This window comes from Squalius cephalus (assembly GCF_949319135.1).
Source record: "Squalius cephalus genome assembly, chromosome: 21".
Lineage (NCBI taxonomy): Eukaryota > Metazoa > Chordata > Actinopteri > Cypriniformes > Leuciscidae > Squalius > Squalius cephalus.
Window position 1 is genome coordinate 12,945,577 of NC_137142.1, and position 9,404 is coordinate 12,954,980.

Consider the following 9,404-nt stretch of genomic DNA (forward strand, 5'->3'; position numbering starts at 1 on the left):
CTATAAATAATGGCTGACACCCAAGTAAAAATAATGCATTTGATTGGCTCTGGCCTTGACAGATGAAAGAAAATTTTGATTTGCTGCGAAAAATATGTCCTTTAATAATCCTATCTTTTTTTATCACAAAGAGGGCAGATTAATGGATAATGCAATTGCTTATGAAATAAAAGCCTCTCTCCACTCGGGGACTGGAGATTTAGAGCCGGAGTGTGATAGCGTGACTTCTCTAACCTTGATGTTGGATGCACCGATCACGTACGACAAACTTTACTCATATGTTATGGCTTGCAGAGAATTATAGGTCAATTTAGGCTCGGTCAGTGAGACGACCCTCGTCAACATCCTCTGTTCCACCATCCTTCCTGCTTTAGAAGTTGACCTTTGCGATTTTTCTTGCAAGGAGAGCAGACTCTATATCGCACTGATGTGTGCTCGTAGTGTGGTCAGTCCTCATGTTGTGCTGGATGGGCACTCATGTGTAGTGATGCTTGCAGGGCCCATCCTGTGACTCTGGGGCATATGGACTCAACTGCCCATTTCCCTGGGGCATTATTGCCATGCTGATTTACTACCAGTGAAGGACAATCATCAGAGACCAAATTATACCCCATTATACGGTGTGAGTGTTTGTTCACGGTCTTTAGGTTAAAGCAATGAAGTTTGAAAACTTCTATAGACAATCAATTACCTTACAATTAGTATATGGTTTTAGCTATTCCATATTTTTTATCTTGCTTACATGCAAACACAATGCGTGGTCATAGTTGTCACAGCGTTTGATATATTGCACCGTATTTAAGACATGGGATTCTTGTTGTTTGGAAGCGAGAAGAACCACTCATCTTTAACATTAAAGGTAATAGATCTCCAGGGTGAGATTTTTATCGACATTTCTCATTACCAACCTATTGGTGTTTATGGCGTCGGTCATAAACGGCTCCCTGTGGTGCTGTGTTTTATGAAGAGATCAGCTGTCAGGGCATATGCGTTCAAATCTCTGCAGGATGCAATGACACAGGTCAGGTTTAAATGGCCTGAGAGAGGAAAAAAGAGAGAGAGAGTACTTCACTATAGGGGAAACTGGGGCTAGTTGTCACAATGATTATGTCTCAGTAAATGTAAGAGGTAAAAATAAAGTGAAGATGATAAAGCCATGCAAAAAGCAAAAACCGGCAATAAGTGGGTAGGTTTCAATCAAAAGGTTGTGTTCTCAGAACAAGGAGATTTAAAAAAAAATATTAGGTTGGGCAAGTTGTCACATGTGTTTAATATATTGTAATTGTATTAACCATCTGGTGTTGTGCAGTCATTTTTGACTGAGAAATTGTAAAAATACCTTCATTGGAATGGTATGAAAATCCTGACTTTTGTGGCAGTAGCTATGTGAACAAAAAAACAAAACAAAATGGGACTTGATTCGAAAAAGCTAAATGGTCGTTAAAAAAATAGTCACACTTAATCTACAAATCATCTACGATGCAGAAAAAAAACTCACCGCAGTAAAGGGGTGAAACTCTATATCAAGTTGCAGTAAAAAAAAAAAAAAAAAAGGGACAGCAAGGAAGGGGTTACATTCTAAACCATTAAGGCCTGGTTTTACAGACAGGGCTTAGATTAAGCCTAGATTAGACCTTAATTCAATTAGGACATTCAAGTAGCTTATAAACGTGCCTTAGAATAAAACATTGCTGGTGTGAACCTTGAGACAAAACAAAGGCACAGACATTTTAAGATATGTCAGTGCAAGTTGCTTTCAGTTAAAACAACTCAAACATGCATTTTAGTCTGGGACTAGACTTAAGCCTTGTCTGTGAAACCAGGGGTAAGAGTACAAAACAGACACACACACTCAAACACACACACTCACTTACACACACAACACACTATTATACACACATACTTTAAAGGAGAACTCCGGTCAATTTTAACATTGAGCTCATTTTTTTTTTGTAAATTTGGAGTGCTGTCAGTACAGAGAACAATGACAAAAATCGGTGTTGCCTACACCGTGTTATCCTCTTTTTAAAATTTGCACCCTGTTGACTTCAATGGGGCAAGTTTTAAACCTGCTTTTAGCCTCTTAACATCCTTGATGTGTCATTACAAGTGCACAGGTCATGTGAGTGATTACTTCGGAGTGAACGCGGGTCAATCTGACTGCAGTAGATGTGAAAGATATGGATAAAAATGATGTTATTTCAGCCAGCGCACATACCTGTATTTACATCCTGTTTTTGGTTTAAGTCCACAGTAATCGATTGTCGAGTTCGGGCGCATGATCGTACGTACTAAACCTATGCGCGTGAACTCGACAATCGACTACTGTGGGCTTCGACCGAAAACAGGATGTAAACACAGGTATGTGCGCTGGCTGAATAAACATCATTTTTATCCATATCTTTCACATCTACTGCAGTCAGATTGACCCGCGTTCACTCTGAAGGAATCACTCACATGGATGTGCACTTGTAATGACACATCAATGATGTTAAGAGGCTAAAAGCAGGTTTAAAACTTGCCCCATTGAAGTCAACAGGGTGCAAATTTTAAAAAGAGGATAACACAGTGTAGGCAACACCGATTTTTGTCGTTGTTCTCTGTACTGACAGCACTCCAAATGTACAAAAAAATGAGCTCAATGTTAAAATTGACCGGAGGGGTACGGCTGTATAACAATATGGCAGAACTGAGCCAGAAGACTCAAATAAGTCGTTAAAATCAGATCAGACCCAGATTGATTAAGCTCTGATAAAAGAAAATCCTTTTAAATTTGGTAAGCTACATCTGTATTGAATTTTGATGTTATCCTATGTAACAAGGTGTCTTTCTCCGTGTTCAGGCTTGACTATAGTTAAAGTAATGGAAAAACTGACACTTCAAATCAGCATTTCAAACCAAAAAATATCTAAACCTTGACAAAAAGTAGTCTTGTCTAAATAAATATCCAAATCCGCAACCTAATAAAAGTAGGTTTTATGTCTAAAAACTAATATAGAATTTACAAGCCTCTTAATATAGCCATATATATATATTAGGGCTGTCAAAAGATTAATCGCGATTAATCGCATCCAAAATAAAAGCTTGTTTTTAATAATATATGTGTGTGTACTGTGTATAATTAAATTTGTATATATAAATACACACACATGCATGTAAATATTTAAGAAAAATGTGTTATTTATATATAAAAAATTATATTTATATATAATATAAACTATATAAATATATATACAGTATATGTATGCAAATATTTCTAAAATATATACATGCATGTGTGTGTATTTATATATACAAAATAATTATACACAGTACACACACATATATTATGTAAACACAAACTTTTATTTTGGATGCGATTAATCGCAATTAATATTTTGACAGCCCTAATATAGTGTATAGGAATCATACACCAACATACACCATGACATTACAGATGTTTGTCTTTTTTTACTCCAACCAGATGACACTAATCTGCCTTCAAAAGTTGGATTTTAAAGGCACTGTCTCTATCTTAACATGAAATACAGCTTTAATTTGAAAAAAAAAATTAAAAGAATATCTTATTATTTTAAATGGGGAAAAAATATCAATTATTGCATTTATATTAATTAGTAACATACAATTCTCTCAAAATCCATTATAAAAAAGAAAAAAATATTATTGAACAAAAATATACAGTGATTTTACTGAAAATAAAATATCTAATATTTCAACAAAAGGCATCAGTCTTGAATCAGTCAATAAACAGCAAACTGTGACAACTTACCCAACATGCCCCGCTAATCGATATAAGGTACAGTTCTATATAGTGTGTAATCTTTAAACCTACACAGTATGTGCTAGTGCAAAAATTGAATCCACTCTGAGAAAATGTTAACTGTGAGGATCAAGATCCTCAGACAACTGTGCTAGTCCTCACTAATAAAAAGAGGTTCATTAAGCACCAAATAATGTGTTAATTAAAATGCCAAAAAGGTATGGGGAAGGTGCTGTAACTGTAATTCATCTTTTGTCACTTGTTAACAAATGTTACTTCCAGGGCAATTTCTAGCTCAAATTGCTTACTAATCAAATAAATGAAATGTCTTAGCCACCTAGGCTATGTAGCAAACACAGGTCACAGAATGGTAAATTAAACTAGCCTAGGCTAACCATGGGCTAATACCATGAAATGTAAATTCCTGCCAACACTACGTGTTTATACAGCATATACCTCAAAATATTCCGCTCAATGACAAACAAATAAGACTTTCAGGAAGTTGAAACTTACTTTAGACCTAGTTAAAATGTTTTACTGGCCCCTTGGACATGTTTGAGTTTATTTGTCAAATCTGTTTCTCAAACGTTTTTCTTTTTTCTTTTATTGCACTGTTAAGCATAAGATACTGCTACTTCAAAATATAAACTAGATTAACAATTCATGTCACCTTCTCAACCTGTGGTTGACAGGTTGTTGCTAAGCGGTTGACAGGGTGTTCTGGACGGCTAATTATTGCCTCGAGTCAAAAAAGTGGTTTGTTCAAAATAACTAACCCTAAAATGAGAAGTAGTAACAGTGACACATGCCTTAGTAAACAACACTGAGGAGTCCATATCACTTCACAGACCACATTCCCAGCCATTGATCAGCCAATCAGCGCTCATTCCACATCCACCGCTGAGAAAAGCACACAGTAAAACAACGCGAGATCTTCGAGGGGAGAGAGAGATTCAGAGAGAGGAACCGTAAGACCGGCGACTGCTGCGAGCCAGAACCCGATTCTTTCTCCACAGATCCGCTGAACAAAGCGAAGGGTTTCATGCTCTTGAGACTGCACAGAAACATTACAGGTAAATGAAATCTCCCTCTAATGAAATTAGTACACAGCGCGCGGGTTTACACGGGCTGCGAAAAAGAGGCGGGGTGACGTCATCGCCGCCGCTGCTTTATTTCAGTCCGTAAATGTTTGACCGTTTTCAGTGTTAATGATGCGTTACACTATTAATTATACAGTGCTGGGTGAAAGTGAACTAGCATGGGTTATTCTTTATTAGACCGAGCATTATACGGCACACAATAGCTACTGTAGGTTTGTGTGTGGGCATAGGTGATGTCCTATTCATTATTATTTTTATTATACATAAATATATGAAATGATTGGTTTGGTCTACCTCTGTTTATCATTTATTGATTATATTATGTTAATTAATATTCTTAATATTCATTTGTTTTGTCTGCAGTTTGGTGGAGGTATGACATTAACCAGGGGCTCCTTCACTTATTCCAGTGGAGAAGAATATACCGGAGAATGGAAGGAAGGCAAGCATTTTCTTACACTTTGCAATTACTTTTGAATTCTCAGGATATTTCTTTTTCATAAATGGGGCAGGTCGTCACGTGTTTCAAATGCTGTACTTTTATTCATTACTTATTTTCTATTTGTCAAAAGTACAATTACATTTTTGCTCCATATTTCATAATTTATTCAATTACATCATAATAAAGGCTATATTCAAAATGAATAGGTTATGTATTATGGAATTATTTTGGAGGATTATTCTTATGTGATGTCATGAACACGATTCTATCTAAATATTCTATTCTATACTTAACAGTATTGACAACTCGTACATTATTCTATTGTCAGCTACCGACTGACTTAAAACAATGTAAATTGTCTTTTTTATATATAATTTGGGTGTTGGATGACATACTATAATTGCTACAGAAAATGTAAGCATGACTGATTTCAGTTGTACTGTATATCTGACAGTGCTGACAAGGGACACAGATGTGAAACCTTATTAAAAAAAGGTTTATTTCTGTCATAACATGTAGAAATGGTGGTGGTCCATAGAATTAGTATATTGCATGTTAAGGTATGAAGGAATGTGTTTTCTATTCAGGTCGGAGGCACGGTAAGGGCGAGCTGAAGTTTGCCGATGGCACCTGTTATAAAGGTCACTTTGAGAATGGCCTGTTCCACGGATCAGGGGTGTTAGTCTTTCCCGATGGATCCAGGTGAGTGACCGTGTGATCAGATTAATTTTGATGCGTACCTACTTAAACTGAGATGAGCACATTGCCAGTGATACTGCAAGACTAGTTACATGGAAAACAACACCGTTTCTTAACAACAGGTACGAGGGTGAATTTGCCCAGGGAAAATTCCAAGGTGTCGGAATCTTCAGCAGGTTTGACGGGATGAAATTTGAAGGGGAATTCAAAAGTGGCCGTGTAGAAGGACATGGTAAATACTCCACTTTAATTTTACAATAGATACTTATACAATAGGAAGGCTGAGCTCGATCCGAATGAAATTCCTATTGGATTGATAGTGGTGACCTGAAATAATCTAATCAACAGGAAAAAATTAAGCATGTAAATGCTTGAATCAGACTTTTTTTCTCAATCGGATTCAACAGTTTCTTGCACACGCGCAGTGCAGTGATGCGTTCAGGAGGTCACAGTACATCGCAATACAAAAATGCAACAATATGTATCGTGGATAGTGACAATCTGTATTGTGAATATTACATCCAAAATGAAAATTACATAAAATTAAGTTCACAGAGTTTTAGTGTCATTACTACATTAAACTACTATAAATGTATAATAATGCAATAGGGAAATATTTGTGGGTCCTAATTAAGCCAAATATCTTATGTTACCAGTAAAAAGTGGCCTACATTATTTGAAAGATATCTAGTCAGTGACAGAGTGTAAGCATATCATTAATTGTTTTATTCTGGTGTCACCATTGTCCTGTGCATTGGGTTACCAGCACCAAGTCCAAACCTATTCATTTACACCCACAATATAATACCAAATTTATCATTTTAATCAACAGTACATTTTTTGTTAACCTTTTACCAAATGTCTTGGAGTATCGCAATAATATCGTATCGTGAGTTCAGTATCGTGATATGTATCGTATCGTGACATGAGGGTATCGTTACACCCCTAGTAGGGTTACGGTCATTTTACAGCTTTCGAGCGTGCCTGTGTTTGTTTAGATTTATAGCATGGATAAATGTGGTCTTATTTCCATAGGACTGCTGACTTTCCCAGATGGTTCCCATGGTGCTCCGCGGAACGAGGGAGTGTTTGAGAACAACAAGCTTCTGAAACGTGAAAAGTGTCAGGCTGTGGTGCAGAGAGCCAAGAACTCGGCATCCACTGCCCGCAGCCTCTCTGTATGACAAACTGACCTCAGTGAGAGCACCCCCTAACTCAGGCCACCCCCCCCCCCAGTACATTACGGACTGTACAGTCACTAGTAAAACGAGCAAATCTGATTGTGGATCTGCGTTCAGGGGTGATCTCTGCCTTCACCACACAACAGAGCTCAAACAAAATGTGAGACCCATCAAACCCTCAGGGACGGATGAAAGCGTTTCCATTCCTCACGTCTCTATTTCACTCACATTGTTGCTCTGCCTTGGTTTCCTCTGTGGCTTAAAACATCACAAAATGATGGACGTTTGTTATGGAGGCACGGATAAACTCAAGTCACCATCAGAGGCTCTGCAGGCACGGAAATGTGGTCAATGTGGTAAATGAACTCAATTTGCCTTTGTCAGTCTGCTTCTGCGATTGTATCACTTACAGTATGTTTGACTTTATCTTTACTATTGTAGCTGTTTGTGTTACAAATCAATATTGTCTTTATTGCACATTTGCCTTAGTTATTGCATTAAATGTCAGTATTGCTGGATTCAAATCTTTCTTGTTACCGATGTGCAACAGTGGCGAGGGAAAGGTTTCAGCTACTTGTCTTAATTTTTTATTTATTTGTTAATTTCACTCATTTAAAATGAGTACATATGATTTACTAACACATTCGATATTGTGAAATAACGGTTTTAGTTGTACTGCTCATGTACATCACAGAAAACTACTTGAAATTATTTCAAATGTATTGGGCAGATTCACTCCAAATGTTTGATGACTGATTTAGGTGTTTACACTTTATTTTCCGAACTGACTGCTAACGGTTCAGTGTTCCTTTCATCCGCAGTGTCAGACAGAAGCCTTAGTCACTATCATCTAAAATATACTGACACCAAAAATAATTTTGCACTGTTATTTATTTATTTGAGCAGAGAATCAAGACTGACATGAAAAATAAAGTGAAATAAAAGTCAGAAAAGAGTCACCTAATCTTCATTCTGCTGCATATTTTTTTTGTCATGCTTATATTCATAGTATATTCAAATCTTATGGAGGACAATCATTTATATGAGACTGTTACATAAACTACTGTTCAAAAGTTTCTGAAAGAAATATGTTCACCAAGGCTGCATTTATTTCACGCAGCACAAAATACAAATGGTAATATTCGGAAATATTATTAAAACCCCAAATTACCCATTTTAATATATTTTAAATGTAATTTATTACAGCTGAATTTTCATCAGCCATGACTCCGGTCTTCAGAGTCACATGACCCTTCAGAATTCATTAGGTGTGTTCGACTTCATGTGGCGCTGCGCTTGACCAATCGAAGTATGACATCAAAGAACCGCGAGAGCGATTTGAAAGCATACGTAACCTTTTATATTTAAACATGTAGCCTGTTATTCCATGTCTCAAGATTAAGTTAACAGTATTTACAGGACACAGAATGTCACCGAGCACTTATCCAGTGCTTCAAGCGCTAACTGAGATCACTGCAGTGTGTGACTAAAAGCTTTCTAATCATAGAACAACTGAGCGTTTTAAACAAATGATTCACAGGCACACTGTGTTGTTTCTATCAGCGAGGCTGCCAGTGACACAGGGAAACCCTTCATGACGCCAGGCCAAGAGATCAGTTTGGAAACTGGATGAGCCAGGCCATGGATTACATCTCTAATACAGCAGCAAAACACACTGAGTAACTAACTACAAAGCAAAAAAGCTGGACTGTTTATTCATAAACAATCATATATTAATCAAATATTCAATGTTTGCTTTTAGTCTCTGTCTGTCGAATTGTCATTATATAATAAAGCACAGATGACGTATGTGCCATATCAGTTTCCTCCATCCGAAGCTGTGTCATCTGATGCATCAGGAAACTATGCACAGCAATGAACATGTACTGGCACAATAAGCCATTGACAAAACTAGAACGTTAAATATGTTTCATTTGAATTTGAGTTATGCAAAAGTCAAATAAAATGTTCTCATTTTAGAAACTTCTATTCAAATTGTCCATACACAAATGATATATAGTGCCAACCATCCTGGCATTTACAATATAATCATCAACCATTTCTTAACCACACAATCTTAAGTTACATGTTAGTATATATAGTGCTGTCAAATCGAGATTAATCGCATCTATACACACTCACATGCATACATACATACAGTATGTATACATATATACAATATATATATATATAAGATTTTGTTAGATGCGATTAATTGCGAA

The 9,404-nt window shown here is 36.6% G+C and overlaps 1 protein-coding gene across 1 annotated transcript; it reads left to right on the forward strand.

Annotated features, from left to right (window-relative positions):
* Positions 1-4,683: 4,683 nt before the first annotated feature.
* morn4 (MORN repeat containing 4) lies at positions 4,684-9,168 on the forward strand. The gene is made up of 5 exons (XM_079855870.1): positions 4,684-4,833; positions 5,224-5,302; positions 5,890-6,004; positions 6,124-6,233; positions 7,037-9,168. Exons 2-5 carry the CDS (start codon positions 5,236-5,238, stop codon positions 7,183-7,185), a joined length of 441 nt encoding a protein of 146 aa, XP_079711996.1. The 5' UTR covers positions 4,684-4,833; positions 5,224-5,235; the 3' UTR covers positions 7,186-9,168.
* Positions 9,169-9,404: the final 236 nt, after the last annotated feature.

What these genes read in the sequence shown, in the direction of transcription:
- morn4 (XM_079855870.1), top strand. Translation starts at nt 5,236, where the DNA reads ATGACATTAACCAGGGGCTCCTTCACTTATTCCAGTGGAGAAGAATAT. An exon ending in TACCGGAGAATGGAAGGAAG is followed by an intron (nt 5,303 to 5,889) that starts GCAAGCATTTTC and finishes TTTTCTATTCAG; the next exon opens with GTCGGAGGCACGGTAAGGGC. An exon ending in TGGCCGTGTAGAAGGACATG is followed by an intron (nt 6,234 to 7,036) that starts GTAAATACTCCA and finishes TTATTTCCATAG; the next exon opens with GACTGCTGACTTTCCCAGAT.